At 41.9% G+C, this 16,622-nt stretch overlaps 1 protein-coding gene across 3 annotated transcripts; it reads left to right on the top strand.

The window, feature by feature from the left end:
• The first annotated feature begins 82 nt into the window (after positions 1–82).
• Positions 83–8,845, top strand: SAP30L (SAP30-like). Of its 3 annotated transcripts, XM_006894733.1 has the most exons (4): positions 83–280; positions 4,693–4,815; positions 6,870–6,968; positions 8,717–8,845. In XM_006894733.1, exons 1-4 carry the CDS (start codon positions 83–85, stop codon positions 8,843–8,845), a joined length of 549 nt encoding a protein of 182 aa, XP_006894795.1. The 3 variants fall into 3 exon arrangements, with proteins under 3 accessions (XP_006894795.1, XP_006894797.1, XP_006894796.1); XM_006894735.1 differs by lacking the exon at positions 4,693–4,815 and having other exon boundaries at positions 6,885–6,968; XM_006894734.1 differs by lacking the exon at positions 4,693–4,815.
• The last annotated feature ends 7,777 nt before the right edge of the window (positions 8,846–16,622 follow it).

The following is a 16,622-nucleotide window of genomic DNA, read 5'->3' as shown; positions in this document are numbered from 1 at the left end:
GGCGACCTGCCCCTCGGGGAGCGCGGCCGCCGAGTGGCCTAGCGGGGACCCTCCCCGAGCGGGGCCGGCCCGGGGCGGGGAGATGAACGGCTTCAGCACCGAGGAGGACAGCCGCGAAGGGCCCCCCGCCGCCCCCGCCGCCGCCCCGGGCTACGGCCAGAGCTGCTGCCTCATCGAGGACGGCGAGCGCTGCGTCCGGCCCGCGGGCAACGCCTCCTTCAGCAAGAGGGTCCAGAAGAGCATCTCGCAGAAGAAACTCAAGCTGGACATCGACAAGAGCGTGAGTGCGGCCCCCGCGCCCGGCCGTCCCGGCCCCCACCCCGCCCGGGCTCTCGCGGCGCCCCGCGCTCCCGGCCTCGCCGCCCTTTATCTGCAGAGCCGGCGAGTGGGAGTTTGAAAGGCCGCTCGGCGCTGACATGCCGGCGCGGCGATCGCGCCCAGACCCGCCTGCGGAGCTTTGACACCAGTTTTGATCTTGTTTTATTGGTATGGAGCAGGGAGAGGTGCTTAATCTTGTTGGCCCACAAAGGAGAGAATATGGGGGCGAGGAAGGGACCCGAGTCTTCTCTAACTTCCCTCCTCTTTTCGGAGCACGGTTCTCACTCCCCAGGCTGTGCGGCGGGTCCCCGAGCTCGCAGCTTCGCAGGCAGCTGGGAGGAGCTGGGGTTTTCAAGGATATGGCAGAAAAAAAATAAGCTCAAGAGCAAGTCTTTGGAGTCGATGTGACTGGAAGGAAAAAAAAAAAAAATTCAGTTTCCCTTAGAGTCATAGCTTTAGAAATCCGGGGTGGGGGTTGGCGGGGAGTGTTCCCTGGCTGGGGGGGAGGGCGGTGATTTAAATGACAATGGAATTACATTGTGTTTTGTGTCTAACTTCTCCTGCGTGGTTTTACTTTCTCTAGTTAACAATTCTAAAGATGTGCCTATTGTCAACCAATTAAGAACTTTTTAGTTTGACATCTGTTGCTACAACAAGCCTTAGTGGCTTCTTTAGGATTAGAAATTGGAAATGAATTCGTATTCGGGATGACTGACTAAGAGCTTAAATGGTTAACATCCATTTGCTACTTAGAATCTTTCCACTTGGGAAAAAATCCGAGAATCCTCCACTGTTTGTGAAACTAAAAGAGATACTATTTTTCACCTGTGATTTTTTTTTTTTTATCACTGAGGCCTAAAGATTTTTAAAATGGCATTGCCCAAAGTCATATAGCAAGTTACCCACTGCTAACAAGTCCCCTCTGACCGTACAGAGCAAAGGAGAATTGCCACATCTTTGTTCTTGGGAGCTTTTGGTTGGTGGGATAGAACAACTGACAGGCTTAGCAGCCTGCGTGCTTAAACCACTGCACCAGCAGGCACTTACCAAACCAAACCTGCCCCGGGTTGAGTTCTGACTCCTAAGGACCATCCATCTGTGTCCGAGGTTGTAAACCTTAATGGAAGGACAACTGCCATATATTGCTCTCTTGTTCCTGCTGGTGGATTTGAAACTCAAACTTTTCACGTAATAGTTGTTGTCACGTAGCATCGAGTCAGAATTGGCCCATAACTGACCCTCTAGTAAGTTTTCAGAGGCAGTAAACTACAAGGGAGATTGTCCATCTCTCTCCCAGAGAGCAGCTGGTGGATTGGAACTACGGACCTTTGGGTTGGCAGCACAATTCTTTACCACTAAGCCACTACTCTTAGTAGTACAACATGTGCCAACACAACTCCATACACAACACCTTAGAGTCTGGTAAATTTCTTAATTTCATTATTTAATTTACTTCCAAATCCCATTTGTCAGGTTTAATGGAATCTTTGAAAAAATAAAATGTTTTCCTAATTCTTTATTCCAGACTATCCTACTCACAGGTTTGGTTCTTTGTTGTTGTTTTAATGTTATAATCCATTTGCAGCTTGTGATAGAAAGGTGCTTCTGAGGGTGAGTGAGCTAGTGACTTTTTAAAGAAACTACAAATCTCTATGAATGAATAAAGGATGGCTAGAATTCTTCTGAGACCAAACAATTGTTGAGACACCAAAGTGGTCCTTATTATCTAATATGTTGAGGTGAAATGGTTATTTAGAGGACAGCAATTAATTCATCCACTTGGAATCTGACTTGTTCTGTATAGATTGTTGGGTGCCTGGCAGCTTACAACAATAAAGTTTTCCCTCATCTTTAAAAAAAAAGGAAGGAAAGAAAAAATTTTCAGTCTTTTTAAACCATTAGTTGCCCTTCAATCTAAATTACCCTAATATTGTCACTCACCCAGTGACTCCAGTAGGAAGCCTGTCTTGAGCTGTGTTGATAATTTTACACACTGCCTAGAAGAGAGGCAGCTAGACCTACCTCTAGTGTTACCAAAAGGTAATGCTTCTGACGGCGTAGATTTACAAGGTAGAATCACTCAGTTTATTCCAAGGTGGTGTTGTGCAGTCATTATTTCTGAATGAGATTCTATTTCATTTTCTCAGGCTTGGGCAGGAATTCAGTTCAAAGTAACTACTGTGTTAAAAGAGTTTTTATCTGTTGGAAAAAATGAAGCAGAGGGGAAAAAAGATACAAGAGTCTTTGCTGTCATGCTACCCCCACCAAAAGGTTACTGATCTCGAGAATTCTTTCAAAACTTGTGGATTGATTGGTTATAAGAAATAATTCTTATTTATATTGTAAAAAGGTCTAGCAGAGACACTTTTTTAAATAATTACGCCTAAAATTCTGACTGAGACAGTTTAGTCTTTTACATGTAGAATTTGGTGATGTTTTGTTCCATTAAAAGTTATTGTTTGAGGTTAAAAAAAAATCTAATGTACTTTCAAACACTTGCCTATTGACGTATTTTCTCCTCCTCCTCCTTAAGAAAAGTAGACGTTTTGATAAATCCACAGAACAAAATATTGCAATAGCAAAGAACACAGGCCACAAGTCTTGTCATTTCTCATCTCTTGGTGACTCAGTGTACCCCTCTAAAAAAATGAGAATTTCACTGATTCATTATTAAATTCTCCTCCCTGACTGATACTGAAATCTCCCAGTCACAGCTCTTGATCACTTGTCTTGCCATCCTGCCAGCTTGTCACTAATCTCTCAGGATGCCCATGCAAGCAAGCGAGCTAGAGTCGAGGGCCAGCTTCCCTTTGGGTATGCACAGTATTCCATGGGCATGCTTTCTTCCTACATGACTTTTTCAGAGTGCAATCTGGCAAACATATCCCTATTTTTAACCTTACCTAAATGGTGTCATTTGCAGACTCAAGCTGCTTTTTTTATTGATGCAGCAGGCATTTGTTGAGCACTTGTCTTCAAGACACCATCACAGCATAAACTGAAAACTCATAAAAGTGATTATTTTTCTAAGGAGTTAATAGTTTCTCTGTGAAAAAGTCTTGAAATAATTGATACTGATTTCCTATTAGCTAGCTTACTTTTTGTCTTTAAGCATTTAAATAATACACTCAAATTCAGAAATATCTCTAGAACATTTGTGCACAGTCTGTTCCAGTATCGACAATCTTACATCATTTAAACAGACATTCTCTTTCTATAAGTTTTGTTGGTTGATTTGAGTTTATTTGGTTTTTTAAAATTGTTTCCTCAGCTGGCCCTGGTAATTACCTTCAAGCATAATCCTCACATCTCTGCCTGTTGTCACTATTTTCACTTATTATTATGCCCCAGTCTGCATGAGAAAATCAGTAAGTGACACTACCATGTTAGAATTTCAGTATGTTTCTGTTCGAGAATCATAGGTGAAGCTATACAAGAATTATAAAATGATATAAAGGAATACCATTTTTAAGATTGTTGGCCTCCTGTAATAATAGTTATTGCCATTATCAAAGTAGAATTTCTCATATGCTATTACCACCATCTCTTCTTTTCTACTTTCCTCTTTCTCAGGACATTGCATCCAGCCCTCTGTAAGTTCCCAACTCTACAGGTTTTCTGAAAATGCCATACGACTTTAAAAGCCTGATGGATTCTGCCTTGTCTGGTGAAAAGCCTACCTACTCTCACACTACCCCTTCACATTCAAAACTTACCACTCTCCAGCATGGGCATTCACCGGATCCACTGACAGTGTCAAGCCATGGGCCTTCCCTACTCACCCCAGCTGTCATCTTCATTTGAGACTCCGAAGTCTTGGCTGTCTTTCTTTCCCCATCTGGAATGCTTCCAATCTGCCTGAAAAATCCTCTCTTCTCATCAGAGGCTTCCACCTTGACCTTCTCAGTGACAGGAATCTCATCTTTTGCTGAATCTTTACAGTTTATTATCTTCTCCATTCAGTGAAGACTTGTTTTATAATGCATTGCCCAGTGTAGTCTTAACTTTCTCTGTGTTTCTTGTTTGGTGATGGATTGATTCAGTCACTGAGGTGTTGGGGGTGTCAGAGATAAGAAGGTTGACACAGGATAGAGCGGGTTTCAGGGCTATTGTACATAGGGTTGCTATGAGTCGCAAGTGACTTGACGGCACATAACAAGTCAGTAGTAAGCTTCTTAAAATGATGCACGGCCTGTAGTGTGATAGGTGTTTCCATGGAATTGTTGTTGTTGTTCTTGTTGATTGCCTTTGAGTCAAGCACGGCTCATAGCGACCCAATGAACAAAAGGCCTAAGGCCCCTCTATGACTATCGACATTTATCAAAGTTCAGTTCCATGGAATTGGAACTCTGAATTTGTTTTGCTTTCCATCAGGTAAGGCACCTGTATATCTGTGACTTCCATAAAAATTTCATCCAGAGCGTACGAAATAAAAGGAAGAGGAAAACAAGTGATGATGGTGGCGATTCTCCTGAGCATGACACTGACATTCCTGAGGTAAAAGTTAAAACAATCAGCTTGAGAAGCTGAAAGAAAGAATTCTAATCTGAGTTTACCTCTGGCCTGTTTGGGTATTGGTGCTAAGAAATAATTAGTCCCCTTTGCTTTGCTGTGGTTTGATGAAAGAGTGGGTCATAGGAATGTTGAATCTGAGAACTGCAAACTTAGAAATCAGCTGGTTGAACTTCCCCCATCATTTCACAGACAAACAGTGAGACCAGAGGTCACACGTAGAGTGGAGACCCTGGACCAGTAGGCCACACTGTCTTTCTTCAGGAAGCCCCAGACAGAAGCTCAAGTACAACCATTTTATAGATATGTGTGTGTGTAATGAAGGTGTGATTTCTAAGTTCATAGCAGCTCTTATTTTCTATCATTCTCTTGATTGCCTGTCTCCCTGCTTAAGCTTGTCCTCATGGACCCATTCCAGTCAATTAGAATAGAGATTTCTGAGCCATGACTGTATTAACATTGGGGCCTGCTAATTCTGTTTTATGGGGGCTGTCTTAGAGGATGTTTAGAAATAGCACTAGCTAGCAGGTAGTAGATGCCAGGTGCACTACCCCCTAAATCATGACAATATAAAAAAAAAGTCTCCAGACATATGTTCAGGGGATGAGGGCCTGGGAGCCACTGCACTAGATGATGAGACCAAGTCTTTTCAAACCAGAGGGCTGCCTTTCCTTCAAGGTGCCAGTGTCTATTAAGCAAGGCTCCTAGAAGGAATATTAGATTTTCTTTCTATCTAAATTGTTTTCACTTAAGACTTGGCAAAAGAAAAACCATTTATAGCGTACATTGAATATTTGATGCATGAATATTTCATAAGGCAACTGCCTGTTACCACTCAGAGTGAAAATGACTATGTAGGAATAGAAAGAGTAGGCGGGCCTTTGTCTGCAGATGTGAAGGAAACCTTTGCAAATAGCGGCCCTTTCCCTCTGCCTCTCCCTGTAGATCCTTTCCCAGCATTGGTTTACAGTATCTTTCTATTGCCTTTAGCTTTATTATTGTTGTTTTATAAAGAAATAGATTTATGTAATTTTTAATGCTTTTCACATACAAAATCAAAGTTTTGAGGAATGTTTTGAAAAGAATGAAGGACTTTGGTCCCTCGCATTGATCATTCATTTTGTTTTTAAGTGCTCATCACCTGCCTGAAGCAAGAACATCTCTTTTAGAGGCAGGTAAAGGCAGCCCAACTTTCTGGGTCTTCAATATTTCATGACTGTGCAGCTTTCCTCTCTTCCTGTGTTAGAACAAAAGGGGTCCCCTTCCCTCTGCTATCCAGTCATCTGTGGAGACCCTGACCCAGCCTGCTGATTCGTTACTTTCACTCCAGTAGTTTTTGAGCTTTCTCCAGAGGGTCACCAAGGATTCAAGTGCCTGAAGGATGAGCCTTAACAAGAACTATTTTTTGGGGGGGGAAAACCCACAGTTCTTCAGGCTATCATACTTCCTGCCCATCTCCAGTCTCCTGTCAGATGCTAACATGTCTTCCCTCAGGACATAGCTCTGATTTAGCCTTTTCTCTGTTATCTCCAACCCACCAGAGCTAAACTTTACCCTCTCATTTCTGAGTCATTGCTACCGAGTTTCCACTTGGCCCTTGTCTGTCTTCCACTGGAAGCATCTTCCTGAAGCATCACCCTCCACCACCTCTGATGGCTCCTTCTACACTTCAACTCATTCACCAATCCAGTCTCACTTCTGACCACTCCCCCAACACCATCTGTTCTCCTGCATTTCTACACTCATGATCTCACTCAGTCCCTTCTGCCTGCTTGTGCCTTCTAAACCCTGCCTCCTCTAGCTTAAGCTTCACCTTCTCCACTTACATTATGGGCCCATCCCACCACATCAGAATTCATTTTCTACTGTTAGTTTTGTCCTACCAGGGAGATCCTAATCTTCAGAGGACCATTTCTAAAAGTTCTTTTGTTGCCCTCCCACCCCTGTCCCCACCTAAAACAGCTGTAGGCACATAATGGGCTGTCAGTGAGTCCTGGTGGCTGAGGAAAGCCTAATAATGTGCTTCTTCTTTTCTCTAGGTTGATCTGTTCCAGTTGCAGGTGAATACTTTACGACGTTATAAACGACACTACAAATTGCAGACCAGACCAGGCTTTAACAAAGCCCAACTCGCAGAAGTAGGTAGACAAAATTGATCTTTAAAGAGTCAACATTGAGCTTCTAACTGTGCCCTATGACTTACCCCTATTGCTGTATGTGTTTGTATGTGCCTCTCTGTGTTACCCAATTTGAAATCTCAAACCTTTACACCTGGAAGGACCCATTTTCAGAAAAGTAACTATGACACACAAAAAAATTATTTTTACTTAAAATCACACAGCAAGTTGGTGGCAGAATCAGGACTGAAATCTCAAGATCCTAAGTTCCGAGTTTTCTTTTGTTTGACCTTTGTTTTCTACATACGTCCTTTTTACCTATCAGATAGATCACATTAATGATTTCAAAACTTGTTCTGTGTCTGTATATGTGCTTGATATCTTCAATTTAGCTATTGGTAATAGAAGCATACTTGTTATAAAAAATGAAGTACAAGAAAGTTTTCTCCTGTTCTAAGTCTTTGACATGGTTTGAGGGAGCAGGACAGGGCAGACATACTCTACTGGACATTTTTTTAACATACTGACAGCCTGACCTGATACTTCTTCTTTGTACCATATTTGTGGATACATTTTCATTCCTTTTTTCCTCATCTGTTTTTCTTTGTTGTGGAAAACTTGAGAAATGGAGAAAAGTACATACAGTTATACCACGTAGATTAAGAAAGAAATAACCTCTCCATTTCAAAACCAAGCCAAGCCCACTACCATCATGTCAGTTCCTGTAGCTTCAGCTCATTACCCTCCGGTTAACAGTGCCACAGGTATCCAGCTATGCTACCAAGATCTCCTATACTGTATTTCAAATTTGAGGTTTCCACTGCCCCGTGTGTGTGTGTGTGTGTGTGTGTGTGTGTGTGTACACACTTGTCCTAGCCACTTTAAGGGAGATCAAATGATTTGAAGCTGCCAGGAGCTCCACAGAAGAAAGATGGGCAATCTCCTCCCCTGTGATTTACTAAAAACCTGGTGGAGCAGCTACAACTTATTTCTGACTCAATAGCACATAACTATAGTGACCTCAAGCCATTCGTTCAGAATTTCCCTGGAAGCTCAATAAAATCCAATCACTAACTAGATTTTTTTTTGTTGTTGTTACTTTTTAGTGGTGTCTCTCACTGGTCTTTTTGTTTTCTTAAATTTTTGTGTCCACATAAAACATAGGAGCACACAAGTCTTACTGGTGCTAAGATAACGTTGCCCACTTGCCCAGTGTTCATCCCTGGTGGAAGAGACCGAATTAGGTAGGGCAAGAGAAGACCTGTGCTCTCAGGACTTAAAAACATTTTTTTAAAGTGGATTAGATGGTGAGTTTGCCTTCCAATCTGGTAGGTCTCACAAAAGACAGTTTTGTACTATTTAGGGTTGTTCTTGGGCTGAGACATTTCTCTTCGTTCATTTGACTCTTCCTTTAACACCTAAAAGGGGGCATTTTTGCCCTTTTCTGGGGCTTGAGAGGTGATGGTTGCAGCTTGCTGATCAGAACATCCCCAGGCTCTTCATGGGGATGAACATAAGACCCTCTCCTAGACAGCGGTCCCACATGAAAATAGAACTGCATCTTGGGAGGGTTGTGGTTCAGGTTGCTTCTCGAAAGCCTAGAAACCAAGCCACCTAAACCCTAAAAAGAAGGTCATTCTGAACTCTTGGCAGTACTTTACTCATTTGTTAGGATGTAGTGTAGCTGCATTTGGGGAAGTGCCATTACAATAATCGGTGGCCCTGATTTGTGCATGGTTGACAGAACTTTGTTGCTTCACCCAATGTAGACTGTCAGCCGACACTTCAGGAACATACCTGTGAATGAAAAAGAGACCCTTGCCTACTTCATCTACATGGTGAAGAGCAACAAGAGTAGACTGGATCAGAAATCAGAGGGCAGCAAACAGCTCGAGTGAGGAGGAAGCACATCTTAAAGGCATGAAGAACAATGCTTAATGCACAGGTGATATCAGCTACATTTAAGTCCATGAAGACTGTTAAAATTTCTTGTAAATAAAAAGATTGATGAATACTGTAAATCTGTTTGTTCAGGAGGATTATATTATCATGATTAAGCATGTGTATAGAAAGAATTTCTTTTTAAAATTTTAGATCATAAAAAGATTGAAAGAAAAACTATGTATTGCAGAGTTTAACAAAGCATTAAATCAATTCTACTGGAAACGTAGGATTAAAAACTATTTTGGTTGTCAATTTGTAATACTAGGTGCCACATGTGGAGTATAGCCCTGGAACAGAAGTTCATTATAACTGAAGGTGGAGGAGCACAAGCAGCCCCAAATCTGGACTTGCTTGCTGCTCATTGGAGACACATGTTCCCCCTTTGTTACAAATTTTGTAGTTTATCAGCAAATCATTTTGACACTGGTCTTCTTATCGCCCTGTGCCTTCTACACAGTAAGCACCCAATCAGTATTTCTTGGCTAATTGAGCTGGCACAAAGAGTGCCAGCTTTGTAACAACTGCTTCACTCTTGCACTTGACCGAGAGAGACTTCTGCCATTTCTGTTACCTGCCATTTAACTGCTAGAGTGTATGTAGAGGGATCCTTGATGCCCTGGAGCGATTTCACATCATATGAGGATTTCAGGGCAGTTACATGTACAAAGCTATGTTTATCAAGGTTCCAGAAACACTGATATAAAGGCCATCACAGGAAATGTCCTTTGCACATTCCTCTCTGTTTCACTCTTTGAGGTGAAATTGAGTTGGTAAGCCTTCACCCATTCTCTTGGGAAGTAAATGTTTTGACAAGCAGATGTTTAGTAATTTTAGGCTAATGTTTCAGAAGTACAGATTCTTGGTTCACAGTTACCAAGAAAGCCGCCAAGGACCATAGAGGAAAAGTGGAACTCTGGGATTGGAAGTGTGACTTGCCTTGACACACAGGCGCTCAGATCAATAAATCATGGGTTTCCGCAACAAAGGCTGGTGCCATCTGATGCTCATGTTTGTGTATAATTTGTTTTCCCATCAGGGAGTAAGATTGCTAAAATTATTTTTTAAAAAATATTAATAATGACCTTTTTTGTTTGTATGTTCTAAAAAGTCAGATTCCTCTATTCTAATTGTATCAAAGCCAAAGTATTCTGTAAAAACAAAGATTTATATCCAAAAATATGCTTTTTCAAAATTCTCTAATCAGGGTGTGGAGGGCTAGAGGGTGTTGGTAGGGGGGTTGGGAGAAAAAGATTTGCATTTCTGACCATCGTGATGTGTATTATGGTCAAACGTGTCATTTTCATACTCGGTTTCAATTCTGGGTTCTTGCTTAAGCCTTAAATAATAAAAGGAGCAGTAGACAGCTGGCCTAGCAGAATTTTAAACATCTCATAAGAGGCTTAACCAGTACCAACACAGAGAAGGGCTGAACTCCTAGGGGAGCAGAATTGGTAGTCATAGTTCCCTGGAGCAGAGTGCATGCCCTCTGTAGATGACACAGGGCTGCCATGAACTGAAACACAGTGTATTCCATTAAGGCCAAGTCTCACCAGTGTTCAACTTGCATGCTTAGCAGATTGCTGGCTTTTTAAATACATGTAAATGAATGTACATAGACTATACTCTGGACTGTGGAGATCTCTCAATATGCCTCCTGGCTAAGGAGGGCAGGTCAAAGTACTCTCAAAGTGTTTTCAGTCATTCAGATTCAGTATGTATTTAGAGATCTTCTCATTACTTCTAACTCAAGGATGTTGATGCAGGCATCCAGAATCAAAGATATGTGGCTTGTTTGGGCTTTTCTTGACAGGCTGAATTAGAAAGGCTTTGATGGCATCAGTCACCAAATCTACCTTGCCAGGGCGGAGTACTTTCTTACAGGGGCCAACATTGAGGGGCAGATAGAGCCTGTAGGTTAAAGCATTGTTAACCTGTTGTCTGGAAATATTTATATGTTATAGAATAATAAATTGTATCTTTCTAATATTTAAACCAAAATTGTCAGAAAGGCAGACATGTCATTGTTTAACAGCAAATCTGTTTTCCCAGTTGAGACAGCTGCACATTTCTTTACAAGAAGATGTGCTATTAGGATCCATCTGTTCAAGTGTGTCGTTAAGAATACTTTTGTTCCCAAGTGAAGCCTGAGGAAACTTTTCACCTTCATTCAGCCAGGCGCTGTGTGCACTCGAGTCCCGTGCTGTCTTTCCTCTAAAGAAAGATGCTTTGGAAAGGTAGAGTAGGTTGTGGATATCCTTTCATTCTTTGAAAGCAGGTCAAGAGAGAGAAAAGACAAAGCTAACTGAACTTGCATTTTTTCATGTGCAAAAATCTGTTCTCTCACCAAACCACTTGCCTTAGTCTCTTCCTGAAGTTTCTGATGACTTCATCTGTAGCCACAAGACTTCTGCCCGCGAGCAATGGACAGGCCTCCAGAACAACAGGGTCTGGCTTGAGGGAGCAGTGAGGTTTGGGGGAAGGAGTGTTCATCTTGGTTGCCTTTGTTTTTATACCACCTGTCAAAGACTCTTAGCTCTCGTCTCCTGCAATGTTGCAGCATTGCCTTTGCTCCTCTTGGTGCTCCTGGAGAAAAACTGGAACTCCAATCTAGAACTGGCATTGTTATCTCCTTAAAAGAGTACAGTTTCTGCCTTAGTTTCAGCCTGTTATGGTTCTTTCACATGCCTAAAGATTGTCATGTGGAAATGTCAATTATCTTGCCATTCATGTTACTTCAGTTTAAGGTGTTTTAAAAATGGACAAAGTTCTCATTTCTATAAACAAATTCTTAGTTTGGCAATAGCATGTGAAAAAAGATCATAGCTGAAGCCTATGAAAGATCAAAAACCAAAGGATTCAAAACCAGCGTTGTAAAATAAAGAATTTCACTTATGTGTTACAGCTGCCAAGTTGTTAGATGTTCCTATAATAGCTAAATAGTCACTGTAGCCCTTCAGAGGACAGATATTAATAATTGTTTGCAGCTGGAATATTTTGTCTAACCTTGGCATTTTGGCTGTTTATTTTGTGAGAACTTTTCATTAATATCTTGCAGAGCAACTGCTTGGTGAAAGGGAGCTAGCAGGAGAGAGATGGAACTTACTCTGGGTTCTTGTCTCTGTCCCAGGTCCAGATTTCAGAGCGGTTGCTTTATGGAAATCATCTGAAGGCTTCCAGTCATTCACAATGTCAAGATCCAAGTGCAAAAGGGCCTTTATGTCACCTAGTTTCTCCATAGGTGCTTACATTCTGCTTACAACCGTCCCACCATGGAGTTGGGCAGTCTGGGCTTAAACAGAGAACTCACTACCTCTTGGGGAAGCCTGTTCTATCTTTGTAAACCTCTGGCTTTTCTATGTTCTCTGTCATTTCCATCATAGTCTCTGTCCCATCAGGCCACAGGAAACAAGGTATTCCCCTTGGCCAATAACCTAGCTGGTGGCACTATCCCAGAGCCTAGTGTCTGTTATTTGGAAAAGAGCAACTAGGAAATTGTCCCACTTTGTCATGTCTGTGACACAAGATTTTACATCCCCTGTGCATTTGGTTCCATGTTGGAGAATGTTTAGAAACCCCCTCTTCAGCCATATTCTTGCTGAAACTAATGGAATCATGTTGGGGGAGTATACACTCAATCTGTTTTCTTAAAAAAGTAAATAAATTACGCAAGACAGGACTTAGTTCTATGCTTACCCTATAAAAATTAATGTTGACCACCTCACTTAGGAAAACTCCAGCTAGATCTTTAAATATCACCATTGCTCCATTTGGAGTTTAAAGGTTCAATGGCTGCCAAGGGCTATATCTTAATAGGACTCCTGCAAGCACTTCACACGCTGGTTTTATTTAGAAAACAAAGCTTAGGAGCTTGAAGAGGAAACCACATGTCTCAATCTCAGAGAATGCCATAGACTGGAAAGCCTGTTAAGGATGCTGTGGTTCAATCATTCATTTTTAGAGGTGGGGAAATTAAAATGCACAAAGTTCTGCCTGAGCACCATGTGTGTGAACTGACCTCTAGCTCTCCTGGCTTGTCCAGCACTCTGAGCCTTCTCTGGCTTGCAGGCTGACTTCTCAAGACCAAACTGACTCTCAAGGACTGTGAACCAACTTACAGAACTCAAGGATGAATGAAATGATCAAGCCTTCAATTGAATTTTGCCAAAATAATGGTAGAGGACAACAGATGTAGCCTAAGATCAGGCTGTAGAATCCCTAATGGGAGATGTAGGGTTCTCCCAGGGTCTCATGGGATAGGGTTGGGCTTTGTCTTCTAGGCAGTCTTTGAGGTCATTTCATTGGCCTGGCAATTTGCAGCCTCATGGACCCTATCACTGAGCTGGGCAGTCAGCTGAAAGCACAGCTGAGCTCAAAATCATGCTCTGGGAAACATGGTGCTTAGGGGGTACCTTTTAATTCTTTCATTTCATCACAGACTGTTTCCACATTTATGGCTAGGAAGGGTTTTAAGGTGGAATCTACAGTGGAGCAAGGTGATCCTCGTTCTTAAGATAGAAATCTAAAACAGTTCTCTCACCTAGCTTATGACTTTATACAGGATCCTTTTGGTTGCTTCACTTAATGAACACATCTTTGCCAATAACAGAGAGTTGTATAAGATCCCTTGTTTTACATTTTTATTGTCTGTTAACACCCATCAGAATGCATTTTGGGTTTTGGAGGTTTTTCCATTATCTTTCCTTTTTTTAACTGCCTTATTAAAAAGCAAGTGTCCTTCCATTCCAGGCTTCCTCTTATTGTATTTGTTTCCTGCCAAATTTGGGAGATCATTTGTATTTTGATTTTTGTAACCTATGGCTCTGTACTGTTGAAAGGCTCTCAATTCTGTGGGGTCTCCTTAGTATGTATGTGACTTTTCATGTTGTAATATCACACAGATGGGAAAGCCCAACTTTTGCTCCTAATAAATGATCTGAATGAATAACAAGAAACACACTCTGTTGTTCCCTTTGAATGTCCTCACGGAATGCAGCTGCTTCCACTTCCATATTGGGCACCTGGCAGTGTAATACTATGAATGGTGACAATAGTCTTTCTTCCAGGCAACAGGTACTAGCACCTATACTCCCCTCCATTCCCCTCCACTTCAAGTGAGCTTAGATTCCAGGAGACCAGACCCAGGCTTTAGACCTGCTGTCCTGCTCCCTCACGGAAAAAATGGATTGAATTAGTAATCTGGTGACTGTGACATGAACCACATATCCTGGGTAGCTTCATTCTCCAGGTCCTTGGTTCTCCCATCTACAGAGTAAACTATCCTCAGAACCAACTCAAAACGCTGACTTTAGCTAGTTTCCTGAGGCTGTAAGTCACATGGAGGAGATTGCCCGTCTTTCTCCTGAGGAGCGGCTGGTGGATATGGACTGTCAAATTCAAATCAAGTTTGAACTGTTAAAAGGTATGGCCTTCAGGTTAGCAGCACAATTTGCGACAGACTACACCAGTTCCCTGATTTGACAATGGGAGCTGGAAATGCAGACCTTTATGTAACTACCAAGTATTCCACTGTCTCAGAAACTTTTTCGTAGTGTATGAACTGGCATTTTTCACCTACATTAGAGCCTTGCTGTTGAAAATTGGTGTATCACCTAAGCATTTGTTTGAAATACAGCACTTCTGCCCTCCACATTTATCCCTCATCTGTTGAATCAATCTACATTTTAACAAGGTCCCTGTCTGTACACTGCAGTTTGAGACTTGTGGGCTCGATGACTGAGGCCCCTAAGGCCCAGATGGATGAAAGCCTTCACCTGTTGGACAGGAACAGAGGCAGGCTGCAGGCTCAGGGCTTTCTTTGTGCCATATGTGCCATGATGGCCTCTTACCCCAGCCCTTCCTCAGCAAAATGAAAGGAATGAAAGCAATTGATAGATTTTTCTTCCCTTTATCAGATTACGTATAAATTGTCATGAATACTTGCAACAATGAAAGAATCTTTTTAAAGAGAAAAGTGAATGGGGGGGTTGGAAGGAAAATGTGCAATAATGAATGAATGAAAATCCAACTTGTTGATAAACTTTTGTTAAAAGCTTAATAAAAAATTTTAAAAAATAGTAATGAATACTAAAATTGTAATCAGCACAGAAGTTGTAAAAGTGCAAGTCTTCCCCATGACCCCATCCTCATCCTCTGATTCTACTCACCTGTAAACATGGAGACAAACTTGATGAGGCATTTGGGGGGAGGGAGAGGTTTAGATCTAACCAGAAGCCCTCAAGATTGTAGCTGAAGGATATCATCTGAACTTGAGCCCCTCATTTAATAGACATTTGAGTTTATTTCCTTCAGAAGGTAAAAACCAAAACCACTGCAGTCAAGTCAATTTCAACTCACTGCCTTGACTCTCCTAGGCTTTACCTTTTAGCAGGAGGAGACAGCTCATCTGTCTGTCTCCCACCGAGTTGCTGGTGGACTCCACCTGCTGACCTGTCAGTAAGTAGCACAATACACTAGTCACCATGCCAACAGTGCTCCTTTAGAAAGCAATGGAAATTCAAATTTTTATACTTTTCATTTGATTGAGCTACAATGTAAGTGTACCTATTCCTTACTTATCAGCATGTTGTTAGGTGCCATCGAGTCACATACAACTCATGAGCAGCAGATCTGAGCCCCATCCTACCCTGCACCAATCTCGTCTCTCACATACTTAAGCCCATTGTTGCAGTCACTGTGCCAGTCCATCTAGTTGAGAGTCTTCCTGTCTTTCACTGACACTCCAAGCATGATGTCCTTCTCCAAGAAAGAATCTCTCTTAGCAACATGCTCCAAAATGTGTGAGACGGAGCTTTGTCATTGCCTTCCAGGGGCATTCTGGCTGTACTTTCTCCAAGACATCTGTCTGTTCTTTTGGCAGACCATGGATATTCAGAACTCTTCAACGCCACAACTTAAAGACATCAATTATTAACATTTATGCCCTGTAGAGACGAGGTCAGTATATGAAATTTAGTGTTGTGTGAAAATAGAGAATGACTTCACCATTACATAACTGCCAAACTACTGAGCCTCGGAGCCCAGCCACATTGACACTTAACCCTAATTATTACAGCCAGCATTTCTTTCACTTCACACCTCAGCATTCATTACTGCCAGACATATGCTGTTAATGTATAAATATAGTAGGATCATGGACTTTCACCTGCTGTTAATAAATGCAAAATGTCAGATAATGAGAGAGTCCTGAGTAAGGAGTAGATCCAGTCATTTTTTCACTATCACATTCTTTAGATCTAACCATGGAGGGTTGCCAGCTTTGTTTAACCACTCTCACAAACCAAAAAGGTATTGTATCCGCAAGCTTCTGCAAAACATCTACCCACTGTTTTAATCCACATCAACTGAGAGGCTACAGACAGTGATCTAGATGGAAGGATGCAGCCACATCTTAATATAACATTACAGCAAAGCTTCATCAGAAACCAGATACTGTTTCCTTCCCCCCCACCCCATTTATTTTTTGTTTTGTTTTGTTTTTAAACATAGATCTTCAGTCTTTCAAACACAAAGTCATCTGAGATGGACTGTTTTTAAAAGTGTAGTACTTAGCACCAAGTTGCATCAAAATCCCATAAGAATTCCACTAATCATACCTAGGCCCCCTCATCTGTGATATGCAGATAACACAACCCTGCTTGCTGAAACTGAGGAGCACCTGAAGCGCTTGCTGCAGAGAAAGGGTCAAGGATTGCAGCCTCCAATATGGATTGA

Source organism: Elephantulus edwardii, unplaced genomic scaffold (assembly GCF_000299155.1).
Source record: "Elephantulus edwardii isolate Elephantulus edwardi_28Jun2011 unplaced genomic scaffold, EleEdw1.0 scaffold00149, whole genome shotgun sequence".
Classification (NCBI taxonomy): Eukaryota; Metazoa; Chordata; class Mammalia; order Macroscelidea; family Macroscelididae; genus Elephantulus; species Elephantulus edwardii.
This window is presented reverse-complemented; position numbering and strand designations above follow the sequence as displayed.

What these genes read in the sequence shown, in the direction of transcription:
- SAP30L (XM_006894733.1), top strand. Translation starts at nt 83, where the DNA reads ATGAACGGCTTCAGCACCGAGGAGGACAGCCGCGAAGGGCCCCCCGCC. An exon ending in AGCTGGACATCGACAAGAGC is followed by an intron (nt 281 to 4,692) that starts GTGAGTGCGGCC and finishes GCTTTCCATCAG; the next exon opens with GTAAGGCACCTGTATATCTG. An exon ending in ACAAAGCCCAACTCGCAGAA is followed by an intron (nt 6,969 to 8,716) that starts GTAGGTAGACAA and finishes CACCCAATGTAG; the next exon opens with ACTGTCAGCCGACACTTCAG.